At 43.0% G+C, this 22,714-nt stretch overlaps 1 protein-coding gene across 1 annotated transcript; it reads left to right on the forward strand.

Annotated features, from left to right (window-relative positions):
• Positions 1 to 8,623: 8,623 nt before the first annotated feature.
• lrrc52 (leucine rich repeat containing 52) lies at positions 8,624 to 22,355 on the forward strand. The gene is made up of 4 exons (XM_078219178.1): positions 8,624 to 9,245; positions 13,420 to 13,688; positions 16,142 to 16,231; positions 22,251 to 22,355. Exons 1-4 carry the CDS (start codon positions 8,624 to 8,626, stop codon positions 22,353 to 22,355), a joined length of 1,086 nt encoding a protein of 361 aa, XP_078075304.1.
• The last annotated feature ends 359 nt before the right edge of the window (positions 22,356 to 22,714 follow it).

The following is a 22,714-nucleotide window of genomic DNA, read 5'->3' on the forward strand; positions in this document are numbered from 1 at the left end:
AGGAACCGTGGTGCACGAAACCTAGTCGAGAAGAAAAGGAAAGGGTACAAAAGGCTCAGAGAGCTTGGCGAAGATAGGGATTTAGAAGAGTATACAGCTTGTAGGAAGGGACTAAAGCAGGAAATTAGGAGAGCCAGAAGGGGTCACGAGAAGGCCCTGGCAGGTAGGATTAAGGAGAACCCTAAGGCGTTCTATAAATATGTGAAGAGTAAAAGGATGAGACGTGACGGAATAGGGCCTATAAAAGGTGAAGGCGGGAAAGTCTGTACGAACCAGTAGAAATGGCAGAGGTGCTCAATGAGTATTTTGCCTCGGTTTTCACAGAGGAGAAGGACCTGGGTGGATGTACTGCGGGCGTGCGGTGGACTGAAAGGATTGAGTATGTGGACTTTAAGAAAGAGGTTGTGCTGGAATCTTTGAATGGCATCAAGATAGATAAGTCGCTGGGTCCGGATGGGATGTACCCCAGGTTACTGTGGGAGGCGAAGGAAGAGATTGCAGAGCCTCTGGCGATGATCTTTGCATCGTCGATGGAGTCGGGAGAGGTGCCGGAGGATTGGAGGATTGTGGATGTGGTTCCTATTTTCAAGACGGGGAATAGGGATAGCCCAGGTAATTACCAAGTCTAACCTCAGTGGTTGGTAAACTGATGGAGAAGATCCTGAGGGACAGGATATATGAGCATTTAGAGAGGTTTAGTATGCTCAAGAATACTTAGCATGGCTTTGTCAAGGGCAGATCGTGCCTTACGAGCCTGGTGGAGTTCTTCAAAAATGTGACTAAACACATTGACGAAGGGAAGGCGGTAGATGTGGTTTATATGGATTTTAGCAAGGCGTTCGATAAGGTCCCCCATGCAAGGCTTCTAGAAAAGGTGAGAGGGCATGGGATCCAAGGGGCTACTGCCCGGTGGATCCAGAACTGGCTTGCCCAAAGGAGGCAGAGAGTGGGTATAGATGGGTCTTTTTCTAAATGGAGATCGGTCACCAGTGGTGTGCCCCAGGGATCTGTTCTGGGACCCTTGCTGTTTGTTATTTTCATAAATGACCTGGATGAGGAAGTGGAGGGACGGGTTGGTAAGTTTGCCGACGACACGAAGGTTGGTGGGGTTGTGGATAGTCTGGAGGGATGTCAGAAGTTACAGAGGGACATAGATAGGATGCAAGACTGGGCGGACAAGTGGCAGATGGACTTCAACCCAGATAAATGCGTCGTCGTCCATTTTGGTAGGTCAAATGGGATGAAAGAGTACAATATAAAGGGAAAGACTGTTAGTACGGTAGAAGATCAGAAGGACCTTGGGGTCCGGGTCCATAGGACTCTGAAATCGGCCCCACAGGTGGAGGAGGTGGTTAAGAAGGCGTATGGTGTGCTGGCCTTTATCAATCGAGGGATTGAGTTTAGGAGTCCAGGGATAATGATGCAGCTATATAAGACCCTCATCAGACTCCACTTGGAGAACTGTGCTCAGTTCTGGTCGCCTCACTATAGGAAGGATGTGGAAAAGATTGAAAGGGTGCAGAGGAGATTTACAAGGATGTTGCCTGGATTGAGTGGCATGCCTTATGAGGATAGGCTGAGGGAGCTCGGTCTTTTCTCCTTGGAGAGACGAAGGATGAGAGGAGACCTAATAGAGGTGTATAAGATGTTGAGAGGCATAGATCGGGTGGACTCTCAGAGGCTTTTTCCCAGGGTGGAAATGTCTGCTATGAGAGGACACAGGTTTAAGGTGCTGGGGGGTAGGTACAGGGGAGATGTTAGGGGTAAGTTTTTCACACAGAGGGTGATGGGCGAGTGGAATCGGCTGCCGTCAGTGGTGGTGGAGGCGAACTCAATAGGGTCTTTCAAGAGACTCCTGGATGAGTACATGGAGCGTAATAGGATGGAGGGTTATAGGTAGGTCTTGAAGGTAGGGATGTGTTTGGCACAACTTGTGGGCCGAAGGGCCTGTTTGTTCTGTAGTTTTTCTATGTTTCTATGGAAAAAACATAAGGAATCCTTAACTTTATCAAGCGAAGAGCAAGAGCAGAAAAGCAAGGGGAAATAATAATGGGAAACCAGGAAATGGCAGAGGAGTTAAATAAATACTTTGCTTCAGTCTTCATGGTGGAAGACACTAATAACATTCCAAAAGTTCTAAATAATCAAAAGAGAAAGTGTGGGTTGTGTGTGTGGGGGAGGGTGGGGGGGGGGGGGGGGGGAGTGGGGGGGGGGTGTTAAAATAAATATAATATCTGTCACTGGAGAAAAAGTACTCAGGAAGCTAATCGGGCTGAAGGCCGATAGGTTGGCTGAACCTGATGGATTGCAACCTAGTATATTAAAGGAAATAGCTACAGAGATAGTGGATGCACTGGTAGTCATCTTCCAATAATCCTCAACTTCTGGAAAAGTCCCAGGAGGACTGAAAAACTGTCAAATTCAACACACTTATTCAAAAAGGGAGAGAGACAAAAAAAACAGGTAACTAACTATAAGCTTTACATCTGTCATTGGGAAAATTTGAGAGTCCATTATAAAGCATGTAATAGCAGAGCCTTTAGAAATAAATGGATTAGTCAAGCAAAGTCAGCATGGCTTCATGAAGAGGAAATCATGCCTGATCATTTAATTAGAATTATTTGATGTGGTAATGGGCAGGATAGATAAAAGGGAACCAGTAGATGTAATATACTTGGATTTCCAAAAAGCATTCAATAAATGGTGGCACGGTGGTTGCACTGCTGCTTCACAGCGCCAAGGACCCGGGTTTGATTCCCGGTTTGGGTCATTGTCTTTTGGAGTTTGCACTTTCTCCACGTGTCTGCATGGTTTTCATCCGAGTGCTCCAGTTTCCTCCCACAGTCTGAAAGATGTGCTGGTTAGGTGCATTGACCCAAACAGGTGGCAAAGTGTGGCAACTAGGGGAATTTCACAGTAACTTCACTACAGTGTTAATGTAAGCCTTAGTTGTGACTAATAAATAAACTTCACTTCACTTCAGGTACCGAACAAAAGGTTATTTAGTGATAATTAGTAATAATTTAGTGAGTCACCTGATGAAGGAGCAGCGCTCCGAAAGCTCATGCTACTAAATAAACCTGTTGGACTTTAACCCGGTGTTGTGAAACTACTTACTGTGCCCATCCCAGTCCAACGCCGGCAACTCCACATCATTTCTCTCCCACTTTTGTCTTCCATTTTCTCTCTCCCTCCACCGTTCTGTCCCTCTCTGTTTTCCAGATTCCCTATTTGTTTCTGCAATTAAAGGTTTAATTTAAGATAGGGTGACAAACCAAAGTGAAATAGAATTGGACCCCATCTCCCTCTTGCTACTTCCAATTCTGTGTGTCCACATTATTGTGAGCTGTGGAAGGAATTGGCTGTTTGACAGGGGCCTGTTCTTGTCAGCAAGCACGTGTAGAGCCTGTGAGCATTCTCTACTTTGAGATATTAATACTGCATAATGCTCATCTCTCTGGTATTCTAATCAATAAATATACAAGAGGAATATTTCTGAAACAGTTTGATCTGAAAATATAATCATGGTTGTCTGTACTCTCGGAGCGGAGAAGCTACAACACCTTCTCCGGAGCCTTCAACATGTCATCAATGAAAATGAACATCTCGCCAAGGCCATCCCTACACCCCCACTACTTGCCTTCAAACAACCGTGCAACCTCAAACAGACCATTGTTCACAGCAAACTACCCAGCCTTTAGGAGAACAGCGACGACGACACTACACAACCCTGCCACAGCAACCTCTGCAAGACATGCTGGATCATCGACACGGATGCCATCATCACACGTAAGAACACCATCCATCAGGTACACAGTACACACTCATGCGACTCGGCCAATGTTGTCTACCTCATATGCTGCAGGAAAGGATATCCCAAGGCATAATACATCGGCGAGACCATGCAGACCATTCAGATGAATGGTCACCGCTCGACAATCACCTGGCAGCAGTGTTTCCTTCCTGCCTTTAAGACACACGACAATGCAGAATCGCCGAGCAGAAACTGATAGCCAAGTTCCGCACACTTTAGGACGGCCTCAATCGGGATCTTGGGTTCATGTTACACAATGTGTAACCCCCATCATTTGGCCTGGGCTTGCAAAATCCTACTAACTGTCCTGACTGGAGACAATTCACATCTCTTTAACCTGTGATTAAATCTCTCTCCACTCGCATTGTCTGTACCTGTAAAGACTTGATTACCTGTGAAGATTCACATTCCAACCATTATCTTGCAATTGAGCCTTTGTCTATATGTGCCCTGTTTGTGAACACAACTCTCAACTCACCTGATGAAGGAGCAGCGCTCCAAAAGCTTGTGATATCAAATAAACCTGTTGGACTTTATCCTGGTGTTGGGAGACTTCTTACTGTGCCCACCCCAGTCCAACGCTGGCATCTCCACATCACTTTAAAATGAACATTTAACAGTTTATTTATTTAGCTAACAGGGAACTTTAACTAAACAAGTAACATACCGAATAAAATGAGATTTTAATGGAATGCTGTTCAAATAAATACAATGCCCATTCATTAACAAAAAAAATAATAGATTTTAGTCACTCTGAAAAATATACAATGAGGTTGTGAATTCCAGAACCTTCTGGAGTTTCTTGGTTGATTTCTGTGTCTGTAAATTCTTTCTGATTTGGTACCTTTCACAAGTTAGATGGTGCATTCTTTTAAGACATATATAAAGCTGGCAGAGTTGAGAGATGAGAACTCTTAGCTCTTGGCAACTGACATTTGTTTTCTCCCTCTTGAGGCTTGAGAGGTGGCAGTTGCTAACTGCTGTTTGTGGTGAACCATAGATGGTTAGCACTATGGGTACTGAACCATAGATGGTTAGCACTATGGGTACTTGTACATATGTTACTGTTGGGGTTAGGGTTGGGGTGTTCTACCTGTTGGTATTGTTCTGTGGTACACTCCGGTTGGCTCCGCCTACCTGTAGGAGTATAAAGGTCACTGCACTGCCGGGTGACCCTTTAGTCTGGGATTGTATTGTTATATAGTATGCTCCATTCTTGTTACTAATAAAAGCCTTTATTTCCCGGGTACGATCCAGCCTCCCGAGTGATTTAATCGCGCATCACTGTTTTTCCCCCTTGCACTCTCTTTTATACTTGTGATGACCTATCAATTTTCCCTCACTAAGCTTGGTCTGACGTTGTCAACACTATCAAATTCAAATGTTATAGGTTCTTGGTATCCTAATGTCTGCTTTAAAATGATAGGCTGAATTCAAAAACATTCAAATGCCTGAAGCCTGTTACCAAGGCAACCCTGTTGCCTGGCCTTAGGTACAAATGTTTCAGTCTGGGATCCCATATGAACCTGCATTTTAAACCTCCAAGCACTGAAACGAAACACCAGCTTTCAAAGGGACCACACCATTTTTTTCCCTCCTCTAGCATGTTTATACTCTTTTACATCTTTACCAACATCAAATTCCAACTTCACAAACTCAACTTCGCAACAGTAGTTAAGCTACAGTTGGACAGTGGTATAAATCTGTGGGTGAAAACAGACACACAATTTCAATTTTGCATATGTGGTCCCTGGGGGTATGACTTGGGGGGGTGGGGTGGGGGGAAGGAGGTTGTGTTGGTGTGCGGTCCATTTGTTATATTCGGACACCCACCAACTTTTCAAACATTACAAACTCGGCACCAAAAATATTTGCCTGCCTGATTAAAACAGGAAGATTTTATTGAATTTCATAGCAAAATCCGGAAAGTGTCTGTGGAACTGCAGCAAAAGTGAAAAGTAATTTCACTATCGTTCATGTTTTGAAAAGTCATACTGGAAAAATATAATTTTTGGTTGTCCAACCTAGATAGTTTATTTTCAGCAACATATTTTTATGTATTTCTCTGGTGACTCGGTGGACAAAGTTTTATGGTAAGTTCTTAAATTCCAGCTAATACTTGCAACAAGTTAGCACAAAACCAGCCACTATTCCAGCTTCTCATTAGGTCAGTGTTCTGGATGGAGCTATTCAAACCATCTATTTCATCCATCTCCCTCTCCACCCCCCCTTCCCACTCTTTCTCTATCTATCGTTCCTACTCTCTAGCATGCAGATTGCTTCTTTTTAATTTAAAAAAAGTTTAATTTAGAAATGCGACACACATGAATGGAGTATGTTGTTATTTTAAGTGATAGAAGGTGGGTGGAGAATTAGATCCCATTTTTCTCTTGCTACTTCCAGCTGTGTGTGTCCACATATGTTGTGATCTGTGGAAGGAACTGTTCTGTTTGACTGGGACCTGTTCTTGTCATCAGGGACCTGTGCACAGTCTATGAGCGTCAGCAGGCTCGAGATATTAATGCTGCAGCAATGCTCATCTCTGATATTCTGATCAATAAATACCCCTCAGATAACATTACTGAAAAGGTTTTACCTGAATATGGTCTTTTGGCTGTTTGTGGGAACCTATTATGTGCATTTTTCCTGCTGAGGTTGTTCCATAATAAAGGCGAGTTTAAGTTGAATTTATTTATTAATGTCATGAGTAAGCTTACTGTGACATTAGTCACCCCTAGTCACCACACTCCAGCGGTTATTTGGGTCACTGAGAGAAAATTTAGCATGGCCAATGCACCTAACCAACACTTATTTCGGACTATGGGAGGAAATGGAGCACCCAGAGGAAACCCATGCAGACACGGGGAGAACGTGCAGATTCCACAAAGAGAGTGACCCAAGCTGGGACTCAAACCCGGGTCCCTGGCACTGCGAGGCAGCAGTGCTAATCATTGTGCCACCCCAGCGGTGTGGGTATCTATTCAACCTAGGCTATAATCATATCACTCTCTCTCCTATCTTTTTAAGTGGATGTTTGGTGTACAAATGTCAAAAAATCAGATATGTTAATTTGAAAGGGGAAAATGAAGTGAAGAGTGAACCCAATTTGTGTCTGGATTTTTGCAGCTTTTCCTGCGAGCTTTGTGAACTGTGGTGGGATCTGGCCTGTGTGACTGGGGCCATTTGCTGTCAGTGAGCACCTGTGTAGAGCCTGAGATTGGCACCGAGAATTACAGAGAGAGTAATTTTCCCCTCTCTCTCTGGTGTCCTGGGCAATATATACATCCTAGACAACATCATTGTGTAAATTTAAGCTGAAATGTTATAGATAATTGTGAATGCTTTGAATCATAACGTTTATTTCCCGTGAATCAAACCCATGATCAGAATCATAGAATCCCTGCAGTGCAGAAGGAGCCATTTGGCCCATTGAGCCAAACTGACAACAATCCCATCCAGACCCTATCCCTATAACCCCACATATTTACTCTGCTAATCCCCCGACACTAAGACGGGAATTTTGGCATCCCGCCTGCCATGCGAATCATGGTGGGTGGGGGAGTGGGGGGGGGGGGGGGGGGCGGGGAGGTAGACCATGCAAAGGTCCGTTGACCTCGGGTGGGATTTTCTGGTTTTGGGGCAAGCATGCCGGGAAAATCCTGCCCTAAGTGTCAGTTTGTCATGGCCAATCAACCTAACCTGCACATCTTTGGACTCTGGGACGAAATTGGAGCACCCGGAGGAAACCCACACAGACATGGGGAGAACGTGCAAAAACCACACAGACTGTCACCCAAGGTGGCAATTGAACCCGGGTCCCTGACGCTGAGGCAGCAGCGCTAACCACTGTGCCACCGATCACTTTTCATAAATTGATGAAACCAACTTATGAAAAGAAACAAGAACATGTTGCATTACTCAGTTTATAACCCTTGGGGAGAGGGGCATGATGTTATGGGGGGAGGAAGGAGGGCAGAGATGAAGGTGAGCGCGGGGTCCCAAAAATTGTAAGGCTGCCACTGAAATATACCTAAACAAATGTGGGTCTTCAATGGGAATGAGGGATACTGGCATTTTGTGTTCGCTGAGGCCAACCATATAGTTGGAGCAAGTAATTTGAGCAGTGGTGGAAATACTTCAACAGCTCTTTGGTCAGGGTGCTTTCCCATGATGGAAGCAGCAATCTCTAACAATGAAGATCGCTTGGTCCATTCTGCTGGTGTGAAACCCTTCAGAGGTCACTGGCTGCCTCCAATGCCACACACACACAGCCTGACCTTCACTGGACGGTAAACCAGTTCATATGACAAACTTGGAGGAGGCACAAAAAAAATCAACAGCAACAACAAGTGATGCTAAAGAAACTGAAGAATGCGTTTGGAGAGAGGCGCCTTGTACGAGTGTCTGAGCAAGGGATGAGTAAGGATACCTTTGCCTGGACAATAACTGTAATTAACACGAAACCCTCCCCCTCCCTTCAGTTTTAAGACTCCATCCAGGACGTCACAAACGCGTTAACTGGCAACTGGTGTGACATTGGATGCAGGGGTTGGGTCACAGTTACTGTCAAATCAGCCAACTCTTCTTAACTTTCAATGCTTATCTCTTCCATCAGGTAAGCTCTCCTGCCCGTATAGGAGGTACTGAATAACTTCTGCATTTAAACATGAGTTAGCTGTTGCAACTGATCGAAACCTCCGTCAAGTCAATCATTTTTTTCTGCATTTGTGTGTGTATAAGTTCGAATGTAAGTTTTGCACTAAGGTTTGAATTAGCATGGAGTTGCAGTTTGGATAACATCACACCAGGATGTTTGTGTGCGGCGCTAAGCCTCAGGGGCTACTTTGGGAGTTGCTTCTGATGGGAGTGATGTTGGCAGCGGCGTGCCCCCCGAACTGTACCTGCAGTCAGTTTAAAGTGGACTGCAAGGGGATAGCCCTGACAATGTTCCCAGAGCCTCTCCTGTTAGACACCAGGTATCTGGACCTCTCCAAAAACAACATCGCCGAGCTCAGTTCCCTGGAACTCAGTCTTCTCAGTGACCTCGTGCACCTGGACTGCAGCCACAACCAAATATCGGAGATCTCCAAACTGCACTTCCTCAGTGTGGGGAAGCTGGTTTACTTGGACCTCAGCCACAATCGCTTGAGAAGCATTGGCGAGTCGACGTTCGCATCATTAACTAACCTGATCATCTTGCGGCTCAACGACAACAAGCAGTTGAAACAAATCGAAGACGGCGCCTTTGCGACCAACCAGGGGCTCCGGGAGATCAATCTCAGCAACAATGGCTTGTTTTATTTAAACACCACCTCGTTAAAGCGCCTGCAAGGTTTGAAGAGAGTGTACGTGTCCGGCAACCCTTGGGAATGTCAGTGCACGATTGCACAACTCAGTGAATGGATTTTTGAAAGCAACGAGACTTTTCCAGGTGAGGTTTAATACATCTAATCATCTCTTAATTCGTCTGATTTGTTATTCTGGTTGACAGACTGTGTAATGAATGCATTGGGTGGTGTGCGTTTAAAAGAAAATTTCTGCTAGCAGAAATTATCAGCAACCTTTGGCTCCTCAAGCCTGTTCAGTCACCATTCAATGAGATCATGCCTAATCTGTAACCTCACTCCACCTCCCCCACACAATCATAGACTCCCTACAGTCCAGAAGGAGGTAATTTGGCCCATCAAGTCAGCACCAACCAGAATCCCACCCAGGCCCTATTCCTGTAACCCCATATATGAAGCTTATTTATTAGTCACAACTAGGTTTACATTTACACTGCAATGCAGTTACTGTGAAAATCCCCTATCCCCATATCTACCCTACTAATCTCCCTGACACTAGGGTTAATTTAGCATAGCCAATCAACCTAACCTGTGCATCTTTGCCATTTGCAAAAAGGAGTTGCAAACTTTACCATCCCCTTGTGTGTCGAAGTATTTCCTAACTCTTAAACGGTATAGCTCTTTTTTTTTGGACTGGCCCAGAAAGGGAGAAAAGTTGTTCCTTTTTTAATATCTTGAACACCTCAATCAAATTTGCTTTTAACCTCCAGGTGCTTCAGTTTCCTTCTACAGTCCAAAGATATGTAGGTTAAGTTGATTGGCCATTCTAAATTGGTCCCTAGTGTCAGGTGATGAGCAGGGTAAATAGGTGGGGTTAACTGAGTGAGGGGCTGAATGGGATTGTTGATGGTGCAGGCTTGATGGGCTGAATGGTCTCATGCATTGTAAGAATTCTATCCTATGAAATATGTCCATAAATGTGTAACACCAACCCCCCCCCCCCCCTCCAAAAACTTGTAATTTAACCCTTACAATTCAGGCATCATTTAGATTAAATCTTTGTTGTGCTCCTTCCAAAGGCGTGATGCGCAGAATTGCTCACAATACTCCAGGTCTGGCTTAACCAGGACTGTGTACGGCTTAAGCATTACCTCAATACTTGAACCAAAGCCTGATAAGAAAAACAAAGGGTGGATTTTCCAGCCCTTCCTGTTGGTGGGATTTTTCAGTCCTACTGAAGGCAAGCCCCTGCAGCAGGTTTCCCAGCAGCACAGATGGCAAGCAATGCAAAGGACCATTGACTTTGGTGGAAATGGAAGATCCCACCAGTGGGTTTATAGCGAGCCGCCTCTGCTCCCAGATAACCCACTGTGGGGGTGGGTAGGGGTGAAATCCTGACCAAAGTTAGCAGTCAAAAAAAGGTAAGGTTTGAATAGTTGGCTGCAGATTCCTCTCTTCTGGATTTAAACTGTCCTGGCAGAGAGCCAATTGGAAGCCTAAATTGACTAGATAACCAATAAGATGAACATATTTTTACACATGAACTCGAGCAAGAAAAGAAAACTCAATGCTGAAAATATACGAGAGTTCTGGTCACCCTATTATAGAAAGGATATTATTAAACTAGAAAGAGTGCAGAAAAGATTTACTAGGATACTACCTGGACTTGATGGCTTGAGTTAAGGAGAGGCTGGGTAGACTGGGACTTTTTTCTCTAGAGCATAGGAGACTTAGGGGTAATCTTTATAGAGGTTTATAAAATGAGGGGCATTGATCAGCTAGATAGTCAATATCTTTTCCCAAAGGTAGGGGAGTCTAAAACTAGAGGGCATAGGTTTAAGGGGAGAGATATAAAAGGGTCACCCAGATGAGCAATTTTTTCACGCACAGGGCGGAGAGTGTCTGGAACAAGTTGCCAGAGGTGGTAGTAGAGGTAGGTACAATTTTGTCTTTTAAAAAACGTTTAGACAGTTACATGGGTATAGAGGGATATGGGCCAAACATGGGCAATTGGGACTAACTTAGTGGTTTAAAGAAAAAGAGCAGCATGGACAAGTTGGGCCGAATGGCCTGTTTCCATGCTGTAAACGTCTGACTCTATGGGAAAACAGGCTAACTTGATTCTGATGAAGGGTCTCGAATGTAACCTTCCTTCTCTTGCAGATGCAGACTTCCTGCTGTGTATTTCCAGCATTTTCCATATTTTGCAGAGTGGTTTGTGGAGTTGAAGGAGTCGAGCCTCAAAAGGGATTAAAACTTAAATTTTACATGAAAATAAGGATTTGAATTAGCATGGAGTTACAGTTGGGTTAATATCTCCAACTAGGAAGGAAAAATAGAGGACACTGTACGAATGTTGCTGAAATAATCCTGAGTGAAGTTGAAAAAAGACCCAGCAGTTTTAATAGACCAGATGCCAAATATGTCCAATTGGTGCAGAGCAGCAATCAATAAAGCTAACAAGATGCTGAACGACATAGCCAAAAGAATAGACTAGAAGTCAAAGGAGGTATATTAATGATCAAACTGTTTAGTGGGCACCTTGAATACTGCATCTCATTCTGGCCACCAAGGAACAATAGACACACTAGACTAGTGGCATTGCAGAGAAGAGCCATTAGGCTCAGTGTCTGGGATTTAAATTGAGGAGAGACTGAGGCTATCCATGTTGGAATGTAAGCCCCTAAGAGGTGACCTGACAGATTTTTATCTATACTCAAAGATAAAAATAACCCCAGAGAATATTACTTTAAATTAAACAGATTCCAATGAGTCAAAGCTAACTTTAGGGATGATATTGTGAACAATTTAGAACACAGTGATCATCCTAGAGAATAAAGGCCTAGATAGAGACGTGGGGGAAAAACCTTGGTGAGAAACAATTGGATGGTGCAAAAATTACAAATACAATTCCTTGCTCAGCTTTTCATTTTTATAACCTTTCCTTCTTTATCATTTAAGTAATGGCTACACTAAAGAACATTAGCATCCAAATAGTTTTAATAAAAATATATTAAAGTTTTAAATATCACCTATCTGATTTTCCTTGGATAAACCTTTTAGACAATTCCCAGGAATGTATCCTTGGTGAATCCTGGTTCCTTCAATTGGAAATGGACTTCATTTTTAACTCGGTGGTATTCCCAGTTAATTAAAAAATAAAACACAAAAATCCAAGTTCAGAATTTAAAACATTTATAAAATGCTATTCCTAATTTTAAAACAAAAATCCAAACTCCTTTGTTCATAATAAAGCGCAAAGTGTAGGATGCTCCTTGGGACTACAGTACATGGTGCAGGGGGTTCCAGGATGCACTAGACGAAGTTGAGGCATTAGGAGAAAAGTGTAAATGATTCTGTGCCTTCAAATTAAATTATGTTACTAGATACCAAAGAAAAATAAATCCAGATGCCCTACACATTTTAACATCCTGGAGCTCTAGTATATCTAGCTTTTAGCAAAATCGTGTTTGTTGCTGTTTCATCAGTTTACCTGTTACTGGATACGGAAAACAGTAATGCAGACTTGCTACAGTAGCCGCCACACACTTTGCTTTAAGAATACAGCCAACGTTGCTATTCCAAATTAAAAGCATCGATCCACATCCTGAATTGAATACAAATTGCAAGCTGTGTCTCTTGCTTTCTAGATTTTCAAACTATTTTGTGTGGTGGGCCTATGCAGTGTTGACACATCCCCTACTCTTAACTCCCCCATGCACTGTTGTTAACAAAAATATATAAATCTCAGATTTAAAATGAACAATCGATCAAGAATCAGTTGCGATTTGCAGAAGAGAATTCCAAACTTGTACCACCCGTTTTTTTTTTTGGAAGTGAAAGTGTTTTCTAACTGCACTCCTGCAAGATCTGGCTCTAACCATTAGTCTCTGTGCTCTAGTTCTAGATTCCCCAACCAAGAGGATTAGTTTTCCTCTTCCTTTCCTAACAATTAGTTCCTTAATCCCTTGAAAATGTCTAACCTTCTAAATTCCAGGGAATACGACTCTAATTTTAGTAATCTCGCTCTGTAACTTAACCATGGAGTCCAGGTATAATTTCTGGTAAATCTACGCTGCAATGCAAAGGATAGCCTTTCTGCGTCTCCTGTGTTCTCATCAGAAATTATTTAAAGTTATTGGTTAAGTGGACATACTACTTTCAGTGATAGATGACCCGCAACAAAGCACAAAGCTATGTAAGTTTTAGTTCTATGTATGGTTGTGTGGATACCTCTTTGCTTGTTTGTATTCCTATTTGTGTTTGTGTCATTCTAATAACCTCAAATCAAAAGAAAATTATTTCTTTTTATTTAAACAGATGAAGCTAATGCTTTCTGCACTTTGCCAAAATCAATGGTTGGAATTCGTGTCTCCAAAGCTTTAATCAAGATATTTGATATTTGTCACACACCCCTGGGTTACTTTGACTATTTATTTTTCGTCATCGTTGGCTTTGCGATATTTTTCAGTGGTATCATTGTTGCCTCGCTTGCGGGTGCAATCATGGTCTTCTTTGAACGTCAGAAGGTGTTTTCAGAAGATGAAGATGAAATCGACATGAGACCATATAAATCAAATAAAGTTATTGTCAGGCTTTCCAAAGTCACGTGATATGGGTCCTTGCAGAAATATCATGCCACCACTGCATGAGTGCTAATCAGCGGGTGCTTTCATTATAACACACATTCCCATGCCAATGGATCAATGCAATGATCTGTTGTGGAAGACTGGAGTGCATCACTCTGCTAACTTATCATGGTTCTTATTACTTTGTATTTCCTTTGCAATTTATGTAATATTAGAAGTACAAATTTATTTTGTAAACTATATGCCAATAAACTTTATACTTTTATCCAAAATCTGAGATTTTGCCATGTCAGTGAGTGAATGCAGTGCATTGAGTACGCAAGTATCATCTTTCTTTCTGTTGTACAATGGAGGGGAAGATGATCCATTCAGTGGGAGTGGTCAATTAGATTATCTATTTGCAAATTTGGACCCTACAGATGAACACAAGGATTGCTGATATGACAATTGGCGCATCAAGGTGCTTCAGCTTTTCTCCTCTGTCCCTCCCACACCCTGCAGTTTTCTGAAGGTGTTGGCACAGCTGGATGCTGCCATGCCAATGCTGGAAACTTTCTAATGTCTTACACCTCTGGCCATTGCTCACCTTTACTTAGCATCCATGCATGCATATTGGATTAGAAATGGGAGTCCAGATTTCTCTCTTATTAGAGGTCAGTTGAGGCCTTAATAGAGATTATGTAACTCATCACAAACTATATCAGGATGTACAGACCATTTGGCCACCGGGCCATGCCAGCATTTATGATCAACCTGAGCTTCCCCCTGTCTTTTGTCATCTCATAGAAGAAGAAGAAGCCCTACAGTACAGAAAGAGGCCATTCGGCCCATCGAGTCTGCACCGACCACAATCCCACCCAGGCCCTACTCCCATTTCCCTACATATTTTACCCACTAATCCCTCTAACCTACGCATCTCAGGACACTCGGGGGCAATTTTAGCATAGCCAATCAACCTAACCCGCACATCTTTGGACTGTGGGAGGAAACCGGAGCACCCGGAGGAAACCCACGCAGACATGAGGAGAATATGCAAACTCCACACAGACAGTGACCCAAGCCGGGAATCGAACCCAGGTCCCTGGAGCTGTGAAGCAGCAGTGCTAACCACTGTGCTACCGTGCCGCCCGATCTAAATCTCCTATTTTAACCATCTAGTCCCATTTCTTAGGGACCAGATATAGGTTGCTCTGGGGAAAAGTCTTCACCTAGGCAGCAATTTTGGGAACCAGACTATTGCTGGAAATGTGTCATGGAGGATGGGTGGGGTGATGTGATCTGTGCCTCCGGGGTGCAAAAAAGTCATAGCAAAAAGAAAGGAACTTGCATGGCTGACAGTGTATGTTCCTGAAGTCTCTGAACCGATGCCGTCATGATGCCATTCAGCCCAAGTGGCCAATTAGATGACCTGTTTGCAAATTTGGACCATACAGGTCCATTCAACTTATTCCCTTGTCATTCACCCAAAGTGTTTAGCTGCAGGAGGAACCCAGCATTGATGTTATTTAAAGGGCCAAGCACCTAACCTGCAGGTAAAGAAATGTAGAGTAGCAAAGTTATTTAGAATAAATATAGCAAAGCTTGTGGAATGTTTTTGGAGTTGCGTTGAGTTCCTGGATTTGGCAGGAAGTGTTGCTGTATCCTTACAGTATGGAATCTGCAGTTAGAGTCTCTGGGTCTAACATAACAGGATGTTAGAGGGGAGGCTCTGAGTGATGCCCTCTGCCAAGTTGGAGCTGATCTCCTTCATGCTCTGGGACAGTGACAGGAAACTGTCTGGCAGCCCCCCATTACACCCATCATCTTGATGTGCAGCCTCATTGGCCTCCTCCTGTAGGTCACCCCATTAAATTCTTCATCCAAGCCCCCTTCAGCTGAACTCATCTATGACCTCACCCTCTAGTAAGCTGATCCATGAGCTACCCTTTCTTTCAGCCTGGCTACACCCTTTCATGTGCCCTGACTCACCACAATGCTGATCCCAATGCTACCGTCTAAGGAATCTGAGCTGGGAGCCAAAGTGTCAGAGTATTTGGTGGTGTTTCTTCATAATTGGTGTGGGACTGCTCTCGCTGTTCCTCCTAGGTGTGCTGTGGCAGTTCTTGTGTGCTTGAAAGCAGGAAATCTAAAAGGGGAAGGTGGCGGTGAGGGATAGGGCTAGGAAGGGAAGCAAGGGGCCCATGTCAATGCATCTGCAGCATGCTCATCCTGAAGAGTGTGCTGGGAGTAAAGAAAGGGGCATAAGGCACCTACCTCATCACTTTGTTATTCTTGATAATATCAGATGCCATGGGATCTATTGAAGCCAGTCTCATGATCTAGAAAACCATTTCTTCTAGGGGACTTTGAAGATACTGATATCTTTATCCCCCAGCAATACTACTTCCTTCTATTTTGTGCCACCCTTCCCTAGAGAGAGGACCGAATAACTGTTTGTGTTGCACTCTGTTTAGGTAATATTCCTACCACAGCTCAATAGCTGGAGGTATGTGGAAGGGGCAGGAGCTGAGTTTGAGATTGGCATCATTGGAATGTGGCTCAGGGTATCGGGATATTAGGTGCAAGTCCAGAGTGCCAGGTACAGCTGATGTGTGAGGGGGTGCATTGGCAGTGTGGTTGTTAGAAGATGTCAAGTAAGGACCATGACTACCCATGCAAGGTCATTAGACTTTTTATGGCACTGCTGCAAGGTCATTGGGACCAGAATCTGAGAGTTGACCTTAGTGGTCAGCTGCCCCCACTCCTTTCTGAGGGTGGTCCTTTAGTGTCTACTGACCCCCATCCCCCCAAAAAACATGGCATCTCTCTTCCTGTCCACCTGGAAGACTTATACCTTCTGTGCAATATCCATGAACCTGGGAGCCTTCTATTTCTCTATCCTGGTGTTCATTTTGATTCTTCTAAATGACAGTAGTAGTTTTCAACAACTGTCTTTCAGTGCAACTTCCCTTTAAGAAGGACAGGCTGCCTTTAAGAAGAGTAGGCTGGCTGCAACCACATGCTCTCAGCACATGCTCCTCAGCCTCCAGCTGAGGGCTCAAGCAGCCAGCAATGTGGGTGTCCATCAAATAGCATTATAGTCAGGTAACGAGGCAACACCAAATTTGTGTGCCACCTACCTCCATGGCACAGGTATGGGCAGGTTGCGAATTGCGACAACAACACTGAAGAAAAAAAGCATGAACCAATTTCTAGCCCTGCATGTTTTAAAAATGCATGTGTGTTGAAATAACAACCTGGAATTGAGCAGTTCAAATATTGGTGACTCTGGGCTTACTCTGTTCATGTGAAATTGTTCCATCCTCTTTTAGAGGAATGTTCTGTTAAAATAAACAGGGTAGCACATTTATATTAAAATAGGAAGATATTGCAAATTTTAACCATTTGTAATAATTTTCTATGTAATTTCAAACTGGATTTTTAAAAAAAAACTTTTTAAAGATTTCCCCTAACACGACAGGCCTTGCTGCCTCTGAGCCAGAAGCTCTGGGTTCAAGTCCTGCACCAGGACTTGATGGCCATGAAAAGTGCATTCATAATGTGGCCAAAACCTTCCAACTCCCTAATGGCAGGTGGGAAGGGAGAGAGAATCTCCTGGTCAGCCATACTTGCTGTGGAATGGCATGCCTCAAGCTATAAGCTCTAGCTTCAGGCTCACGACCTGTTCCTGGGGGGAAAAAACAAGCTATGGGAAATAGACTTAAGCACGTACTTTGTCTGTCTCGTGTTTCTAGATGCAGGAGTTTTTCTCAGTCTATTATGACCAATTTACAACACTCTTTTACAATATTATTTGCTCTATAAGGTCCATCTAATCATCCAGGATGTTCCGTTCAAGGCAAAACAATTTGTGCCGAATAAAGATTGACTAGGCATCCGTACAGAATGAATAATGTTTTAAATAAATCGCATTTGTATTCCTGTAATCCTGAAAACAGTTTGTAATTAAAGGAGTTTGGAAAGCCAGACTGGACCAAGGATTAACTTTTCAAGATAATCACATTTGTTTGGTTAATAAAATGAAACTAAAACAACTTGCAATTTATCTAATGCCTTTTAATATACAAGCATAGGCCATTTAGCTACTCAAGCCTGTTCCAACATTTAATTAGACCACAGATAGTTAAGATACAGTTCATCCATCTACCTTGATTTTGTAACTTTTAATACCCTTTTCATTTCCTGAAATCCAGCCACTCTAGCTCTCGGGGTAGAGAGTTTCACATTTCCATTATGCAGAATTTAATGCTGATGAAAAGGGTCTCACGTGCTGGCGGGAGAGGCAATGGGAGCCTTGTGTCGCCTTTGTTGGGGGAGGCCTACCAGAATTAACTGCCTATCCGACATTTAACAACCACAGGCCAACCTCAGGCTTTCTCCGGTATTTAGGAGCCTGGGGTCGGAGATCCAACCAGCTGAGAGAAAATTCTAAGGCAAGCAGTTCTCCATTGCCCTTCAGCGCCATCGGATTACCAAGGGTAAGGTTGTTTTCAGCCTACCCTCGTCTCTTCCCAATGCTGGGTCCCTCGCATTAATTGCCCATTTTAAGGGCCTCATTTAGCATTCGGGCAGTGAGAGTGTCCAAGAGTCTTCTCACTCCAGCAGAGCCGGGAAGGCAGTGGGTCCCTTCCGCTACACTCCCCTCTCCAAATAAATGCCACCCCCCCCCCCCTCCTCCCCCCCCCCCCCCCCCCCTCCCCCCCAGCCTCAAACTGGCTGGTGGGATGGGGGGGGGGGTCATTAAATTGCACTCGCTTCGTGTGAAGAAATGCTTTTTGATATCATCCTTGTATGGCCTAGCTGTAATTTTAAGAACCCCTTGTTCCAAATTCCTAATACGGAGAATATAGTTTCTTTCTATCCGCTATTAACTCCTTTTAAATGAAAGAGAAACCAATGTCTGACTAATTTATTAGAATTTTTTGAGGATGTCTCAAACCAGAGTGGACAGAGGGGAACCAATAGATGTGTTGTATTTGGACTTCCAGAAGGCATTTGACAAGGTACCTCACAAAAGGTTAAGTCATAAGATAAGAGCCCATGGTGTTGGAGGTAGTATATTGGCATGGATAGAGAATTGGCTAATGGGCAGGAAACAGCGAGTGGGGATAAGGGGTTCAATTTCAGGTTGGCGGCTTGTAACCAGTCGGGTCCCACAGGGATCAGTGCTGGGACCGCAGCTGTTTACAATATATATTGATAACATGAAGGAAGGAAGCAAATGTACTGTAGTCAAATTTGCAGATGAATAATAGGTGGAAATACAAGTTGCAAGAGAAATGTAAACATTTTATAAAGAGATATAGATAGGTTACGAAAAAGGGCAACACGTTGGCAAATAGAGTATAATGTGGGAAAATGTGAAGTTATTCATTTGGAAGGGAGAACAAAAGAAGAGTATTATTTAAATGGAGAGAAACTGCAGAAAGCTGCAACATGAAGGGACTTGGGGGGTAGTTGTACATGAAACACAGGAAGCTAGCACACAGGTGCAGCAGGTAATTAGGGAGGCTAATGGAATGTTGGCTGCTATTTCAAGGGGGTTGGAGTGTAAGAGTCGGGATGTTTTGCTGCAGCTGTACAAGGTACTTGTGAGACCAGTTCTGGAGTACTGAGAGTAGTTTTGGTCCCCTTGTTTAAGGAAAGATATTATTTCATTGGAGGCAGTTCTGAGAAGGTTCACTAGGATTATCTCTGGTATGGAGGAATTGACTTTGAGGAAAGATTAAATAGGTTGGATCTCTACTCATTGGAATTTAGAAGAATGAGAGATGATCTCATTGAAACATATAGGTTTCTTAAGGGGTTTGACAGGGTAAATACTGGGGGGATGTTTCTCCTTTGGGAGAGTCTAGGACCAGATGGCATAGCCTTAGAATAAAGGGGCGCCAAGTTACAAAATGATGAATCGCAGTGTCAAAAGTGGCAGAGGAAGGAAAAACAGGAGCATATTTAAAATCTGGAACCTCCAACAGAGTCCTGTGGGCTGGTGAACACTGTGGATGGTATAACAGCAAAACTTCTCCCCTCTGTCCAGCTAAGGGAGTGTCCCTGTTGTGCCAGCAATGATATGGCACCCAGCCAGGGCATGAACATTGGCCTGACTCCAGGAAATTTGGCGACATCAGTGGCTGGCACAAGTTCTGCTTTGTCTCAGATCCACTGAGCCAAGAGGCTCTGTATTTAAAACATTCTCCTGCTGTTCATAGCAGGCTTGAAGGGCTGAATGGCACACTCCTGCTCCAATTTCTTATGTTTTGTGTTGGCTTTATGATCAATCACCCCGTGCTCCTGCCCTACCATCCAATGTTGTAAAGAGAGTGACTGATGTGCGATCATAAGCTTATCCCAAAAAAAGTTTAGGGTTTCTGATTGAAAGAGATAAAACAACATGAGATCGAGGTAGAATCCTGAATTCCATTCCATACCATAATGTTGTGAAACTGCTTTCCTTGGTCCCTGGAATTTTGGGGCCAAGAGCAATGGGACAAACAATAATGAGGTTGTTATGTTGGCGGCACAGATTGGGGGCATGTGTGTGATAAGAATAGAATTCCTAATATTGTTATGGAGGATAAAAACCAATAGGTACTACTTGTTCTAATTTGGTCAATCACACACTATGGGAGTAACTAATGAAGAGTTTCACGATGTATTTTACTGGTGCTTCATTTGCCTCATCTGAAAGGTCTTGACACAAACAATATGTGTGAAGGAACAATAACCAGGTTTATGATTTCACAACTGCAGTCTGAAGTGATCTTGCATTCTGGGAAAGATCAATGGGCTACATTAAGAAATAACTTATTAAAGTAGAGAAACACAGCATCAGAACAAGGCCATGATTACCCAGCATATGGGAAAAGGGACAATTCTATTCACTAAGTTGTAAAATGAATCAGTAGAATTAGATTGAATGCTAATTTGAAAAGCTACCTAGTTTTTTGGTTGTGATCTGTGCATTACATCTTGGGACAGCCACCACAGAGACGCAATGGGGAAAGGTTGCAGTCTAAGACCATAGTGCACCGAGGGGCTGGAAATTGTATAGACACCCTTGGGCTGTATGACTAACATTGAATGTATTCCAATTCTCTTCCCGCATCTTAGTGGTGCACTAAGGCAGACTTGCATCTGTTTCCATAGCTAGTTATTCCTGATTTAGGTCACTTGTCTGTCGTGCATTGAAAATATGCAGTGAATATTACCTGTATCACAATTATATTGAAGAACAATAATGCAACATGATCTATGTAGACAACTTAAATATCATTGCAATTTCTGTAATGATGATTTTGAAATATCCGTAATGTTTCTTTGATTGCATTGAAGCACCTCAGAGTGCAACATGATCTGCGTAGAAAACTTATATTATTGCACTTTCTGTGATGGCCATTTTGAAATGTTTTGTAATGTTTCAGATATTTTATGAATAAAGTATATTTTTGCAAAAGGAAATCTGTACAATGAATGCTAGTTCAATGGGTGATTAATGCCTTCTGCCTGGAATTAAGGAAATGCCGAGTGATATATAGCTCCTGCTTTGGAGATAAATTTATTGCAAACATCCCCAGAAATAACTCAATTCCTCTGAATAAAAAGAACTGACCAACATAGAGCAGCAAGTGGCAACTGAGTGTGTTGGTCTTTGTAATACATAACATTACAACCTCTAACCTTGCTTGAGCTTATAGCATTCAATGGTGTTACTAACCCTGTAGCATCCTTTTCTGTGGAAATCAAACATGCCAATGATTTCTTACAATTTTGCTTTTTCTACTTGCTCTTGAAGCTTCTAAGATGGGAAACAACAAATGATCAGCTCCTGCCTGTGTACCACATAATTTGGTCAAGTAAGAAGTAGCGAAGCCAGCCAGGTGACAAAATTATATTGGGGTTTAATCTTTCAGCCTCTTTGCACCAGTTTGTGACCATCTGTCAGATGAGACATTAAACTGATGCCCCCACCCCTACCTGTTCTGGTGGACTTAAAAGGTGCTTTTATATTATTTGGCGTAAGGTCAAGGGCTTCTCCAGGTGTCCTGGCAAATATACATACCTCACACAATAGAACTAAAACCCGCTAACCTGGTTATTTGGCTCAATATGTTAGTAGAACTTTGCTGTGCAAAAAATGGCACTGGGTTTCCCTTCAAAACATCAGTGCTCACGTTTCATTGTACAACTTTAAGTCTGAAATAATTTGAATCTGAATTCTGAGTAAAAGTAAGTCAAAGAACAGGTCAGTGGGACCAGTTGGAATGCTATATCGAAGAGGTAGCACAGTCAAAATGGGCTGAGTAGCCTCCCTTTTTTCTATTTTATTGTTACTGGGGGAGGACTAGTAATTGTAATAGTTCCAACCTTAAGTCACAGTGAAATTATGATGCTGTTGGTACACCAAACCTTCTTTGCCCTTTCAAAACTCAACAAGTATTAACCCAACACTATTTTAAACGCAAATCCATCCCTTTATATCAAGCAAGATTAGATAATATAACACATAGGGGACTGTTATAGTCCCCTATGTGTTATATTATCTAATCTTGCTTGAGCTTATAGCATTCAGTGGTGTTACGAATCTTGCAGCATCCTTTTCTGTTGGAAATCAAACAAGCCAACTTGTCAGGTGTAGCTGCACTTCTACTTGAGCAGTCATCTTCATGAGGGTTGATACATGACAATACAATTGTACTTTCCCAGCGTTGCAACCAATTATGACAACACAAAGAGATGTAATTCCTTTGCATGAGTCACATTTTTGATCTTTCATCTTAGAAACTTTTGACACATTTCAGAATAATAGAAATCAACAGGAGGTGGTGTTGTTTCGCTCTCCATCAGGGGTTTTGAACGTGTGTTTGGTATCTGGCTGGTTAGCCGTTCCCATTGTCTTGAAAGAATGACATTTGATTAAAGTCCAGCACTTTGCATTTTTAATGTGTTCCTTTCAAGTGTCCCTTTTTCCACCAATGTCTTTCCTCAATTCTTCTCTCAAAAACACAGGTTCTTTTTGAATTGTTTTG

This window comes from Mustelus asterias, chromosome 8 (genome assembly GCF_964213995.1).
Source record: "Mustelus asterias chromosome 8, sMusAst1.hap1.1, whole genome shotgun sequence".
Taxonomy (NCBI): domain Eukaryota; kingdom Metazoa; phylum Chordata; class Chondrichthyes; order Carcharhiniformes; family Triakidae; genus Mustelus; species Mustelus asterias.